This window comes from Panicum hallii, chromosome 6 (genome assembly GCF_002211085.1).
Source record: "Panicum hallii strain FIL2 chromosome 6, PHallii_v3.1, whole genome shotgun sequence".
Classification (NCBI taxonomy): domain Eukaryota; kingdom Viridiplantae; phylum Streptophyta; class Magnoliopsida; order Poales; family Poaceae; genus Panicum; species Panicum hallii.
This window is the reverse complement of record NC_038047.1, coordinates 9,322,711-9,338,480: the sequence shown is the minus strand read 5'-3', so window position 1 is coordinate 9,338,480 and position 15,770 is coordinate 9,322,711. Positions and strand designations below refer to the sequence as shown.

Sequence of the window (15,770 nt, the reverse complement as noted above, 5' to 3'; positions counted from 1 at the left end):
CGGACTACGAAACTTCTTTTAAGAAAATGACACTGTGATCAGTATTATGATATCTGGAATTAAGATTGTGGAATTGCGAGGTTTTTCTTACAAAACCTCCGTTGGATATTCTGCAGGCATCATCATACCTACAAGACTAGATACCCTCAACTTGCAATAGTGCTTAGGAATCCTAGATTACTAGTAGCAACTAGAAAGACCAACTAAAATTGGTAAATAGAAAGGGTCCAACCTTTTCATAAACCTACCAAGTGCTGAGGGTATAGGTATTTGCTTTCCTGCAGAGCCAACACGTGAGTGGATATTGTTCATAGCTTTGCTTTTACCAATCTTGAGTATTTAGTGTCCCAAAGTTTCTGCACTTCAAAGAAGAACACTAAGATATATAGCTCCAGAGTATGGCCTATTATTCCTCTTCCTTACCAATCCAAATAAAAGAATAACCAAATCCAGTTTTTCTGATGAATGATTTAGACCAGCCTCCAGCCAACATTTTTCTTACCCACTGTGGTGTACTCTCACAAATCTTGAAATATGCACAGTTGTGCAAACTTTGGATTGGTACGATGATGCATGTATGCAGTATGCTCCCTCATATAGAGCATCTGATTATGTGAAGACTGAGGACACATTAATCCATGTTTCAGACCGGACACCTTCACGAATATGCTCTGCTGGTTTTAGTTCATTGTTTAGGGTGTTACGTGATTGTCTACTTACCAGACTAAGGATTAGGACGGACATGAGAGTCTGTAAAAAACTCTTTTTTTATTAGAAAAATGTCAAGGACTAAAGAGCCAAAGCCCAATCGAGATGAGCCAGATCAGCTGGGGGATTGACCGTTTGTAACTCTTGTCCAAGGATATGTGGATATGTATTGTGGAACAGATAGGCAATTGACAGTTTCCATTCAATTTCAGTATTATCGTTCTGACAAATAAGTAGCTGAAGTAAAACAATTGTTTGTTGCAGGTGATTCAGAGAAATGACAGGGTCGTGAATTGTTCTTAATCATAGTGTCCTGAATTGTTCTCGAGCATTTGATTGTGTATTTCCAAAAAAAGGATTTGCTACACAAAACGAAACCTGTTCAGGATTCTGTTGGCAATACCACTGCACGAAACAGGAAGCATAGAGTGGGGGTACTAGTGACTGTTCGTTGGATTGAATCATTGCGTCAGCAATCTCAGTGGTCTACAAATAAGTTGCAACAGTGCTGTCATCCTAGGTATCTAGATGCAATACAGTTACAATTGTCATAATTGGGTTCAACCTTTCTATACACCTACTGAAACTATTCATAATACACAACTATTTTGCCTCTGTGTCTTGCTTGTTGTTTTGATCCCAATGTTGAACTGGACATTTCAGTGCCGCACAGTTTTCTGAACCTGAAAAGGCAGCAGTGAGAATAAACGAAGCTTGAAGACATAGGCCACTGCTTATTCCTCGTTCTAGGCTAGACTAGAATAACTTATCCGGGCAATCTGAAATCGGTCTCCAAAGCTGCCAATTTAGCTCCTTAACTCGAACTCTCGTGCCCGGTCATGTTATAAAGGAAGACAATAGATTAGCTTTGCCAACACCATCTTTTTTATTTTCAGTACATACAGACCACTAATATCGTGTCATATGCCAACATACAGAAATAGAGCCTTCAAAAAGATCCCCATTTCGTCAAGATTGGAGACTCCACACACACATAGATTTTTCAACCACCAAAAAGAAAAAAAAATTGGTAGTTACTTAACACCAAAACTTCTTTCACAAAATGGACAATGGCTTTGTTCATCCTAACAGCTCTCAGCTAGGAGATACACCTATTAAACCAAGGCCCATCTTGGCACTGACATGTACTTGCACAATAGTTACACCGGTAGTACCACTAGTACTAGTAGCTGGCTGTAGTAAGTTGGCTCCCTAAGACATCGATAGCTCTGATTGGAGCCCTCCCATCCAGACGGCTTCAGTTGCGGTCCTTGCTTTTTGTGCATGCATGAGCAGTCTGGTGGTGAAGGATTTTTCATTGAATCCTCCCACACCTCTCATGCAGGTCTGCAGATGTGCAGACTCGCAGTTGCTGCTGCCTGCCATGAACAGCAAAATGTTACTGAATGTCAAGTGAGTATTTTTGGGAAATTGTTTGTCATGGCGAGTCATATATTCTTCCATATTCAGAGTTTGACTAGAAAAAGATGCATCTACGAAAATAAATATGTAAGTACCTTGAAGTTGCATATAATATCGTTCATTTCGATTGGAAAGGAAAGACATGAACTTTTCTATATTGGAAAGAAAAAGTTGTATGAGATGGAAGTGGAAGGGGTGCTAAATCTTCAGAGCAATGCCTTATTGAATGTACCACAGATACAGCATCACACTTGTGTAAAAGAAGCGAGACGTTTCAGTCACTGACAGGAGGGTACAGTACTAATTATTAGTAACTCTCAGTTAAATTCAACTCCAAAAATCCTGAGTAGTTCGAAAACTTTCAGGTACTCCGAACCTAAAAAATGAATTACAGAATCAAGAACTTACATATATGTTTACCCAACATATAAGTTAAAACTAGATCATACAAAAAAAATACATCATACAAGCACTTAAAAGAAGACGAAAAGATGGAACAAAAGCCAATTACCCTGAGATGAGATCACTGACTCATCAACCCAGCTTGGGACGGGATCCTTTGCACAGGCATTGCATGAGCTCCACCTGTGTCTTCAGGCACACGACGTAGTCCAGCGTCTCGCTCAGCAGGGAGAGGCCACGCAACGCCTCCCCTCCCGGCACCAGGCTCCTCAGCACCCGCAGCCTCGCCTTCACCATCCTCCTGGCCGCCGCCATTGCGCTGCATCTCACGGCCCCGCCGCTCGCCGCCGCCGCCGCCAGCGAGACCGTCCTCCTCCTCCCGGCGCTGCTGCTGCACACCCGGCGCGACCTACGCACGATCCTCCTGCTCCGCGCCTCCTTCCTGCTCCTCGCCGCGGCGGCCGCGGCCGCGGCCATCTCGTAGCCGGCGCCGCCCATGATGCGGCGCATGAGCGCCTCGTTGCGCCGCTCCACCGCGTGCCTGGCGACGAGGGCGCGCGCCCACGCCGCCGACGAGCGCGGCGCCGAGCGGGTGCGGGCGGACGCCAGCGCCATCGCCACGTCGGAGGAGAGCCGCACGGCGTCGCGGCGCTCCCGGAGGCCCATGGACTTGGACGCCTGGCCGGCCGCCCGCAGGCTCACCAGGAGCTGCGCCATGAAGGCCTTCCTGAACTTCCTCGGGGCGTGCATTGGTGTCCCTCACGCGAGGAACAAAGCAATGGCTAACTTCCTTTGCTTGCTCGATTAGTTCTTGGAAGGAGGTGGAAGGAGAAGAAGAGGAGAGGAGGAAGGTGATGGGTTTGTGATGTTGTGGGAGCTGCAAGGGGAGGGGTTTATGTGAATATAAAGCAGGTAGCTAGGTGTGCCCAAGAAAGCTGCATGTGGCCTTGCTCAGCTGCTATTCATTGTGCAGCGTGCAGGGTATATTGTTCTTGAACCATCCATTTGGATTTAGTAAAAGAAAGAGCCCTGTTTGGGTTTGGGACATGCGCATTGTACTTTTTCCTGTTTTTTTATCTGCCTGAACGATGAGTAAATTCGACTAGATGTTGTACTTACTTACATGATCAGATAATTAGTTATTACTGTGACATAAATGTACTTGCTGAAATTAATTAGGTAAACATTACCTTTAGGTGATCACAAATATGAATACTTTGATTTTTATACGTGGTAGAAAATAAAAATTAGATTCTTAAATTATCGTAGGATGAGACCTTTCAAAATATTAGTCTTGACTAATATGCTCATTCTTTTCATGACAGCACTTTTGATTGGAATAGTAACTATTTTCATAAGTCAGTGTGTATTCTGTTTCAACAAAGTGAAAAAAAAATGGTATGCACAAAGAGAAAAATATCTCAGACAGATAGAGGGACCCCCAACTCGAACGGTCTTTTTAACTGTCAAAAGCGGTTATATAACTTCCACTGGAGTGTGCGCCTTTTATCCAAGTTTTTATATTCATTACTAAATAAACTTAGTGAGTAAGAAACAAAAGGTGTGAATATGAAAGATGGTATGGGAAAAGGAAAAGAAGAGGAGAAAGAGTACACTTTCTGGAGGGGACAGCATGTTAGAAGAGGGTTGGGAAGAGGCCGGCAAGGGGATGGGCTGCAGACCATGCACATGCCTGCACATGCAGGACCAGCCCCACTTGGACCCTAATAACATCCAAATAGTCCTCATAAATCAATGCTAAATATTGTTTCCCGGAGAAAAGGAGGACGTGCCCATTCACCAAAGCAGGACTGACTAATCAAGTCTTTAATTAGGCGATTCTTTTTCCTGGATCAAAGTAGCAATGTATTTCCATATAAAACTAGTAAAGGATCATTATCAACTTTAGATGGTTATTGTAGCTATAATTTCAGCATATTGTTGCGGCTTTTACACTTGGTATTGGTAAAAATGCAAACGTATCATACAAGTTGCGTCTTTGCATTAAGGCAGATTCACCAAAAAAAAAAAGTTGCGTCTTTGCATAAAGCACAACGAGCAATTAAGAAAGAATGATAGGAAAAGACTTGAAGATCATTGGACTAAAATTGTGGAGTGCACGGAGAGCGCGTACTTTAAGTTCTTGAATACTTTTGACCAAAAGTGTGATAATTTAGAAATAAAGTGAATTGACCATCCATTAGTATTGTTCCCGTACAGCTCGATCAGTATACACCTCTCTCTTTTTTTGTTGCCTCCTTATTGCTCATCAATGCAATCTAAATATATAACTGGAGATTCTACTTCTAATTACTAGACTGATCACGGAACATATTCAGTTCAGTAAACAAATTATTCGTGTGATACTGCCACTTCTGCTCCAATTAAAGTATCTACTAGCAGGAATATCATATAAATTATATCCAATAAAGTTTTTGGTTGGATATAATATACACATAGTTAAACAAGGAGTTAGTCATGCAACGTTATTGAGAAACCAACTTCAATTCCTCGTGTTGCTTATCAATGCACATACTAAATCCAAACATAAGTAAAACTTCAAATTCCACGAGTAAACGCATTATACGAAAACAGTGTTGAAGTCTGCAAGAGAAGTAGGCATGTGGACCGTATTGTTCTTGCTGTAGCAGCCTTGCATGTGTTTCTCCATTACCAAGAGGCTCTCTTGACTGTTGGCTATGGAATACTGTGGTACTTCAGGGTCAGGGCATTCGAGTGCAGCGGCAGTGAGACAGTAACATGGAAGCATGATAGCTTGTGGCGGTGGGGGCATGGCAGAGCCCACCATGCAGTGCCTTTTCTTCCACACCATTTCCTTTCTCTTAGCGCCAAAACTCAAGAAGGGCACTCACATGGCAGCCACATGGGGGTTACTAATCCCTAAAAGCTACATGTAAATTCCATCTGAATTTTTGTCAGTTTATGTCACAAAATTCCATAAAAATGAAAGGAAAACACTTTTTTTTTCTGGGTGTATGTGTATCTCTTGTCTTGTTTGGAGCAAAAAAACTAAATGTGTAGATAATTTTGTGAAAATCTACTCTGGAAGGAAGCTTCAAGCAGCATGGTCATTTTCTGTAAACTAATTAGTGCTTTGAGCAGTCAAAACTGGTGGGTGGGTGTATGCGCGTGTTATCCTTGCAATTTCAAAAATAAAATGAGTAAAGTGGCTAACTTGATTTTTTGTTCTCCATATATACCAAATTTAGTTCTTGAGTTTACTAAGAACAATTTAGTTTAGTTGAATCTTGCTGCGTACAAAAGATTTTTCTAGCCTGTAGTTTAAAAGGAAAAAATATGGTGTGTTCCACTAATTAGGCAGATTCATTTTGCCATCTATTCCAGAACAAGACTACGATTTAACAGTGAAGTTGAAGGACCAGAAATGCATGAATATTTTTTACTTCCAAGTCAGAGGTACTATCACTAGTAAGCACAAAAGCATATGCCGTACATCCACAAATACAAGAGATCGTGAGATTTTTAGAACAAGTCAAGGGGATAAGAAAAGACTCACATGTCCCTCATTAATGCCTTGGGGCTATCTCCTAGTTAGCTAGATTAAAGGGAAGCTATCGAGGTCAGCTCCTAATTGGATAAATTAAGATGTCATATACAATGAGAGGTTTTAAATTTCTTCATGAGAAATATTTGTGTAAGTTAATGTGTCCATATCAAGTCTAGTAGTCTAGGCTTGACTACAATAGAATCACTGGACCCATCGTATGTATGCCGCCAGAAGTCCTTTTGATAAGAACTCATAACCAATCTAGTTCCTCTAGACAGATATATTCTTTTCTTTAAAAATTATAATTCTCTCAAATCAAGTTGGAAGAACAGTATGGTTCCCACATTGCATTGAAACTCTGGACATGTACACACAAGGTTTCTTTTCCGAGTACTCATTTTCGAATATTCCAAGATGATAGCACCACCTATTTCGATAGGGATATGTAACCTCATTCCTGTGAAACTGTACTATAATAAACAAAATAACATGGCAGACATGCATGAAGTGTTTTTCCATAGTCAAAGTATAGTTCTGTTCAACTTCAACCTAGTGGGCCTCAGTTATCAAACATGCTTCGTAGGACCAGAGACAACTCCAATGAGTTAACACACTCGTCGATATGTCGATAAGTTTTTCATCCATCTAATCTTGGCCTCTAATACATCTAATTTACATAAAGTTAGCACTTAGCAGCTCAAATTCTGGCGTGGAGCAGCTTCATACACTACATGATATCAGAGATTTACCTAGTGTGTTTTGTTTCAAGTGACCGTGGGTTATCATTATTCTTCACAATTTCTTGTCATGTGGCCCAGGTTAGTCTCGTTTGGGCAGTTTTTGAGAGGATAAACAAATTAGCAACCAACAGTTCTCAAGCAACAATTTCCAACAAAAAGAATGCCAACAACTTGATAAATGTCCCTGGGGGATTTTCATAATTTAGCTAAACAAGCCTAGGCTATTGGAGAGAATTCTGAAGAAGATCAATAAAATAGGCATTGGTCATTCGCAAAAAAAAACTCTAGGTCAATCCTGAATAATAGGAACAAAGATTTCAAATCAAAAATATATTGTTAACTCACTTGTTTTCTGCATTCGACATCCATCTTACTTATTTGGGTGTTCTTGGAGGATGGCACACACCAAGATCAGCATTCGACATTCACTGTTTTCTGTCAAAAGTTCAAGTGTCCCTCTGCAATGCACCTACATTATAGGAGTTTCATGATAACTTTGTCAAAACAAAATATCATAACAAAAACACAAAGCAAATCATCCAAATGGTTTTTTTTTTGAACCACAAGCCATGATCCAATACTCCATTAACATCACATATATAGCATTAAGAGCTATGAGAGGGAGTAGCTACTTCCTCTCCTCCTCACGCTATGGTAGCACAGGATCCCAACCATATTAGCATCAAAATCCAAGTGCCAGGAGCACTGGAAGGTGGCCCCTTGAAGCACTGAGAGCAACACATTTGTCAATGGGGGCGCTGGCGAGTACTGTTTGTACCATGCTTGGGCGAGGCTGTCCCCTGGACACCACATGCCGCTATTCAGGTGCCCGTGGCATGCGGACACATGGATGGGCTCCTCCTGCCCAGCCAAAGCCACGCATCGCTCCTTTCAAGAATTATTAGAGATCTGAAGGGCAGGCCGTCCGTCACAGGGACCCATGCCGGCCTCCCACTGCTGCCCAAAATTTGGGTGCAACTTGACAGGATCAGTCAGTCAAATTGCTCACTTTTTTGGTTTTGGGCTCCTGGGAATCTAGGCCGGGTTTGTTATTAAGTTGCCTGATCCTACCTTTGGTAACCCCTGCATCACATGCCATCTATTCCAAAAAGGCTAAGATTGCCTTTTCGTTTAAACCGTTCTTTAGATCGATGTTTTCTAGTTTTATTTTAACTTGTTTCATCTGTGAAGGCCAAGAATAAAGACTAAGACAATCGGCACGACGCTACAGTATTTGACAAACAAGTTAAATGTTGAAATATTCATAGTGCGTGGAACGCTGAGTTAGAGAGTTATGTGATAGCCTAGTGTGTGGTTAGGAGTTACAAAGCTGCTCGTTGTTCCACGAGGTATCGATGAGCGAGTATTATTGATGGGCACCTAATGAAATTTCTCGTCCAGAAAAATTCAGCACATGCTGTTCACCTCAGATCCCTCTTGAAAAAAAAGGCTTGTCATCCCAGATGATTGAGATGTAAAGAGCACCTTGGGCAGCCCTACTAGGTTCTTTCCATACCCCTAGTTTGGGTGCAGATGCAAAGGAGATTGGTCATGCCTGTCAGCCCTGTCCACTTGGACTTGGAGTGGCGGATTGCATCTGACTGCATCTGCACCCAAGCATGCTTTGCGCTCTCAGTGAGTATGCACATGCCTGCTTCTGATTTCAAAAAGGTAACCTTGTTGTTATCCAAGGTAGCAATGGCCAAGTAGCTTTTGTTTAGTTTCCCCAAGCACAGTCTCATGCTTGCTGGCCCTCCTTGAAACATGGAGAGAGGCTTGTCACCTCTGTCCGCTTGCTGTTGTTCTTATCCTGCTTCTACAGATTGAGGCTTAGCGGCAAACCAGGATTTGGTGGTAGAAAATTCTGAAGACCATGCCCGGAATGTGATGAATCAGCACGTCTATGGTTTATAGAATAGATGGCACAGCATCCAACTTATTCCCTTGGTATTGTTTCAACCAGATGTTGCGTTAAGTGTTCACCAACCAAGAATTACTAGCATTTCCGCCGTGTGTTTTGTAACCGACATCACTTTTGTAGAAATCGGGATTATCATAATCTAGTGAAGAATTGATAATCACTGTCACCTTTTTGGATGCAAAAAAGATAAGAAAAATGAGGGGTTTTCCTTTTGGACCCCTTCTATCTGAAACTTTGGACGACCAGGGTATATATATATGAGTTCAAGTGGAAAATTTGTCATGGAGGACTCGTCAAGTGCTGCTATTTTATGAGTTTGAAACTGTTATTTTTACTTGAACATAAACAAACTTAAGCTTTGCATACTACGTATTGCACATTTAAAAATTATTTTTTAGTCTTTAAGCAGTGAATATATAATTTTTTTCATCATGTTTTTGTTATTTTTTTATTGGTACTGTTTTTAAGTTCTATAGGTAACCCCATCAGTGAACTACAATACAAGGAGTCGAGCTTGATATGATATAATTGCTACATTAGTTTATCTTAAATTTAGGTGCTAAGATGTGTCCAAAATAAAAAAAGTTATCATCTCGTCGAGTGTTAGACTTCTCATAAAAATTTTCTACATCCAAGTTTGTATGAAAAAAATTATGGATTGTCACAGACATGTTATAAACTTATTAGTGCCTGTTCACAAGTGGAACCTTGATAATCCATTATCATGCGGTTTATGACTAGAACCAATTGTAGAAACTAAAAGTTTCTATAGAATCTGCTCGTCACTAAAACCAAGAGTACTAATGATACATTTCCATTGTTGGTTCTATACATGAACCGACTATAATAGCATTACTCACAAAACTAATTATGCAAACACACTAATGAATAATGCCTTGGGTTCTTTGGAGCCTCTTTCACGTATGACAATCCAAGATAAGAAATGGAGATACCAACCGTCACGACCCCAATGTGTAAAACATAGTTAACAAACAATTAAGAGCACCATGAGCATCTTTAAAGCATAAATGAGCATCAAGGCATAAGCATTTGCTTGAGTTTTTTTAATATGGTTTGAATGTGAGTTTGTAAAGCAACTTAACATTTCGCTAAGCAACTGTGCCTACACTTAATTTAATTAAATACTATGTGCAAAATGATGAATTAGAGTATTTTTTCTGAATTTGTTGATGACTCATGCTAGGCATAAAATTCTTGCAAGATAATAAAAAGGCTGATTTGTTATTTTTATTATGATCAGTCTAGGGCAGACTTTTGAGTTTTTGAAGTTGCATTTGGTTCTTTGTGATTTTATATATCCTGTGGTAAAATTTGGTAAATTTGCGGGGCACCGTATCTCACTGTTTTGAATTTTAAAAGCTTGAAATGTTCTTTTAGCCTGAGCCCACCTATGGGTGCGCCTGAACCACCCTGTTGTTCCCTGCCTCCGATGCTGCTCTGCCGTGACGGCCGCAGTCAAGGCTGGCCAAGCCACACCTTCACCCTGCCCTCGCTGCGCTGACCGCAGGGCCCACTTGTTGGAGCCCATGGATAGGTTTAGGGCGCGTGTAAGAAATGGTTGTAGACAGGGTTTAAAGAAAAGGAAATAAAATCTGGTTTTTGTTGTTCAGGAAATGTCTAAGAACTTGTAAAATGTATACAAAAATAATACAAATGATGAAGTTTCTTTTGCTGGATTGCTTGTGATGTAATCTTTCATGCAAAAATACATGTTGCCATGTTACTGTTGTAGATATTTAGTTATGCTTTATTTATGCAAAAGTGAGTTAAATGCTTAATAAATTGTGTACTACTCCAAAAATGATGAAACTAATTTTGTTAGGTTCCTATTGTAATGTAATTCTAATTGTATTGCTTGTTGTCTTGGATCTTGCATGTTTATTAGACTTTTGGTTTAATTTTGTGCTTGCCGGCTGAAACTTGTTTGCATATCTGTTAACTGAAAAGTGATAAAAATGCAAAACTACTCCATTAGCTTTGTTTTACTGCATAGTTTTATGAAAATGTTCTTTGAATTATTTGCAATGGTATGCATGTATTTTAGAATTGACATGTTTGTAGGAGCTGAAACTTGCTTCCTTTATAATTAATTGTCCAGAAATGATTTTAGTGTAAATCCAACTCTCATGAGTTTGTGTTGATATCCTCTGGCTGTGAAGTTTATTTTGTCTTATGAATTTAATCTTGTAAATGCTTGCTTCAGGTTCCTTATGATAATATTTGGAATGTGGTGATGCAATGTCCTTTTATTTTTATGCTTGATGGTCTTAATCTTGAGTGTGTGTTGTGCCATTCTTTTTTCTTATACATCTAATGATATTTACATTTATGGCATCATTCTAATGCATGCATCCATTCACATATTTTAATGACCAAGACGCCGGAGAGCGAGACTGTCGAACCCATTGAGACCAAGGCCGAGGTTGAAGCCATTGTTGAGCCAAAGAAAAATCAAGGCAAGCAGCTATGCATGTTAATTTTACCTGCAAAAATTGAATTACTATTATGTCTATCACTTGGGCACTTGTGGTTTATGTATCTATTTACTTATTGTATTGTTGGTTACCTATCTTCATGTATTTACCTTCCTCGTTTTGAATATATGTTTCTTGTCACTCGAGTAGTTGGGTTAATTACATAATTTGATTAATTGCTTAGCTATGCTTAGCTTTAGTTCGTAACTTAGAAGAAAAGGTTGGATAGGTTCACAATCACCAATGCTACTAGTGGTTGCACTTGTTATCGAAAAAATGGTTAATGTTGGTAAAATGGATTCGAGATTTGGGCAGTAGGGTCCCGAGAAAGGAGTCTTGGAGACTAGTCCGCTTGAATCGTTTAAGGTCAGGACAATATTGGTTTTGAGCATTAATTTTGTACTACCACATATCCAATCATAATATGGATAAGCCGACTACCTCTTTTATTTTGATCATTGAGGTACGATCCTAGATGCGTGGCCTTTGGGCTTTGTCGAGAGGTCTAAGGGTGTTCCCGGTAGACCTAGGTAGCTCTCTGCGTGAGTTAGACGTGTGCTCAACGGTTGAGGCTTATCGGGAAAGGTTGATGCGAGTACCCCTTATCCAACTTTGATTGGTTGGGTGAGCCACATGATCCTTATATCATGTGGGTAAAGTAGTATGTCCTTTCAAGGTTAAATAAACCAATTCTAATTGCCGTGCTCTCGGAACCTATGAACTGTTTGTAGAATTTCTCTGTTTATTATGACTTTGGTTACTTATATGATCATGTTTCATTTGTTGTCCTTCTATTAAGTAACTAAAATCGGGTTGGGCAAGATAAATAAACTTGTTAGTGAGCTTTCATGCATTTAGAATGCTTAGGCTTATGCAAGTTCAACTTTACTGTAAAGCCTATACTTGTTGTACCCTCATGCATCATCCTTGATTATTTAATTATGTAAGACTTGCGATCATCTTTTATACTTATATTGCTTTAATCCTAAGTTATAGGTGAGCCAAAACTTATGTTTGGTCACTTTTACCTAGCCAATCCCGATGTGGATAAGGAGTAGACCGTTGTTGCTACAATAATCTCCGTGGGCAAAGACGCTATTGTTTATCATGCTTTTGTTATGTTTCCACTGCGCAGATGGGCTCTTACAAGATCGTGTTGGAAATCATTAAACCATACTTCATATTACTCTTAATTTTTTTGGTGAGCGTAAGGCTCGTAATGTGGAGCTTAGACCTTTAAATTTCAGATTTGAACCATTTTATGCCATGAACTTGAACTCTTAAATGTTGAAGCTTGTACTCCCTCCGTCCTTAAATGTAAGGCATTTTGCTTTGTCCTAAGTTAAAGTAGTCTAAGTTTGACAAAATTTATAAAGAAGAATATTAACATTTTCAAATAAGTAAATTATGAAAATATATTTGATAATGAATCTAATTATTCTCATTTGATATTCAAAATATTATTACTCTTTTCTATAAACTTGGTCAACTTAGAATAATTTGACTTAGGACAAACCAAAATGCCATACATTTCAGGACAGTGGGAGTAATTTTTAAAATTTGCTCTCTATGGTTATTATGGTGATGTGTGATTTATGTACAGTGTGTGTGATTATTTCTTGGGCATGTGGCAAGCACGTACCGGTACTACCAGATTTGTTTTCATTTTAAGCGGATTGTTTGTCAATTTATGTGTCATCTAGATGTGAGGTAGCACATGGCATGCTCTCGGGCAAACATGTACTAGCTCTCATCTTAATAGAAATGGACAACGGTTCACTTAAGCCGAGTAAAAATTGGTTTAAGCCGAGTATAGATTGGACGGTTCTTGCACCAATCCTCTCCTGAAATGTATTGTATAACCATATTGTACTTGTGTATGGCAAACATACACTAGCAAATCACATACGGCTAACCAACAGTTGAGAAATTATTTGTTGGAACTCAACATATTCAGAAATCCTACACACAAAACCAATTAAACCCTCTATTTATTGCTAATAAACTTTTTAACGTTCACTGACTCTCTCTGTTGCACACTGCACAGAACCAGACGCCTCACATTTGCAGCATCAGCGAGAACACACACGCACACGCGCACACGCCATATAGGGTCAGGATCCGAGTGCTCCATTTTCCTGCACCCTTTATGTCACTCCGGCCACTCACCCTCGCAGCAGCTAGCGCTGCAGTAGGATTGGTGAGCCATCATCTTCTTGTTTCTTCCTGTGTCTGCAACCTGTCTGCAGATTGATAACGGCTTTGCAGCAGGGTGCACACAGACGCTATGTGCCCGCTGAATGCGATGCGACTGGAGCTTGCTTTCTCTGAATCCTGGGAAAAGAGACTGAGAACAATGCCGCAGAGGGATCCGAGGAAGGTCCAAACGTTGCTACTCATTTCAATTATTTTCCTTTTTTCCGTCGTATCTACGATGTGTTATGATCAAATTCCAGCATGTTGCTGCTTGTCTCGAGCATCACGAGGCACTAAATACACACTATATCACCGGACCGTCTATCTGCTGGTAAACACTGTGAGAAGAGAAGTGCATAAACATGGAACGGTAGCCCTGTGTTTTGGTGGCAAGTTGTCGGCTATTCATGCGGTTTCTCGCCACGTCCATCGCGCGATAGGCGACAGCGACTACATTCATTCGCAAGTCACAAACTGAATCTTGAATCATCGGCGAGACGAATTCTGATCCACTTTTGCCGTATGGGTGCTGGAGCCTCTCCTGTTCCTTGCTCTCTGAACCTCTTCAACCTGTCACAGCATCAGTTAAGTTTCACCACGAATAATGGACCCCGTGCCTGTCTGCGTGCAGACACGGCTGCCCATACCAAAGCAGGCGCCATTCCCTGACACCAGTCCGATGCAGCCAGTCCACCTCCATCTGAATTCTGAAAGCCACGCCTGACATGGTTTGCAGCAGGCGCCCGGCTCCTCCCAAGTCCCATCGTCGTCACGCATGTGCCACCACCTGTGGCGTCGTCCGTCCATGAGAGCTGAGAGCGAGCGAGAAAGAAAGGGCCATGGCCGGGTTCCATGTAAACGCAGAGGAAACGGACGGCCGGGCCCTGGACCCCTGGACCATGCATGCGTGACGACGGCGAGCACGACGCGCCATCATTCCCCTCGGAGCCCGTGCCCCGCCGATCGCGACGGCTGGCCGCTGCCGGCCGCACAGGAGATCGATCGACGACGACGAGGTCACTCGCCGCGGTTCGCCGCCGACCGCCGTCGTTTTGTCCTCGTGTTGGGCGTGTCGAATGAACCCGTGGCCCATCATCATGGGCTAGTGCTCTTGTGGTCGCCACCTGCATTGCATGAGAGCTTGGGGGCTGGACCAGGTGGCAGCGGTAAGCTCGGCAGCGTACAGGTCATTTGACCTCTGGGTCACGGTGGTCGCCGGTCAACCGGATCTGATCTCCGGCCTTCTTGCAAAGCTGTAGTTGTTTGGTGCGTGATCGTGCCAGTGTGTCCTAGGCAGACAAGTGCTGTTCAGAAGTAATGGCCTGATGGGGATGCTGCTCTCCAGAGTTCAAACGCAAGGGAGTCAGGGCCACACAGGAGCCAAGGGATTTTTGTTTGGAGGAAAAACAGATGATGCAATTTAAGAAACCAAAGAAATTCAAACAAAATCCTTCTAAGTTCTAATGAATGCACTAATAAAAACTTCTAGGACAAAATCCAAGTCCTGAGCCCAGATTCTTCTCTGAGACACTAAAGGTAAAAACCGAAGAGACTGTACTTGCAAATCTGAATAAGTAACAGACACCAAGATATCAGGGCAGAGGGCGCATGCGAACATGCATCCATGTGCCACCACTGTGCCCTCATGAACTCGGGGGTACGGCGCCTTGTACTGCACCCTAGTTACTCGGCTGCTGGACGGAGCAGCGCCTCTCGAGAGCTTCTGTGCCCTGCACGTTCCAGAATCTTCAACTTTCAACCTGATGGTTGGGTCTCAGTTACCTGAGTGACACAACCTCCCAGCTGAGAAAATTACTGACTGTCCAGAGAGAATTTATGCAAACTAAATAGTGTAACAGCGAGTGAAAAAAAAAGTTACAATCCGTTAGTAAAAAAAGTAACAGTGTTTCTACGAATGATAAAATAATAGAGACCGAAAAAGAAGAATTTTCTGAATGCATACAGCAAGCACCTCAATGAAGCCAACTTGGTTCCTGGGTACCCAACTAGCTAGCCATGGATCAACTCTTGCAGATCTGCTGCTGTAAACTTCGGTGGCAGTACAGCGCAGCAGAATATCCACGGAACACGGCTTTGGCAGCCAGATGTCCCGCAAAGCAAGGCAACCAGGCAGGTGAGGGCTCCGATGGCATGTCAGGTTCGTATGACTTCATCACCATGATCCAAATGAGTCAAACAAGCAGTAAAAAACACGGTTGAGCTCAACAAGTACAGCTAAAAGTTGAATATTTCTTTACTGCTGAATGACTGAATCTATATGACAGTCAGAAACACACATAGAGTGGAGACAGGAAAACTAAGGTTATCAGAAACATGCAAGCTAGAGCAGAGGTTCA

At 41.5% G+C, this 15,770-nt stretch overlaps 1 protein-coding gene across 1 annotated transcript; it reads right to left on the bottom strand.

Annotated features, from left to right (window-relative positions):
- Window positions 1–1,570: 1,570 nt before the first annotated feature.
- On the bottom strand, window positions 1,571–3,411 carry LOC112897429 (transcription factor IBH1-like 1). The gene is made up of 2 exons (XM_025965720.1): window positions 2,642–3,411; window positions 1,571–2,087 (listed from the first exon to the last, which is right to left on the bottom strand). The coding sequence occupies exon 1, from the start codon at window positions 3,280–3,282 to the stop codon at window positions 2,665–2,667; it is 618 nt and encodes a 205-aa protein (XP_025821505.1). The 5' UTR covers window positions 3,283–3,411; the 3' UTR covers window positions 1,571–2,087; window positions 2,642–2,664.
- Between the last annotated feature and the right edge of the window lie 12,359 nt (window positions 3,412–15,770).

Bases quoted from the DNA above. Each gene is read 5' to 3' on its own strand.
- LOC112897429 (XM_025965720.1), bottom strand. From the start codon at position 3,282: ATGCACGCCCCGAGGAAGTTCAGGAAGGCCTTCATGGCGCAGCTCCTG.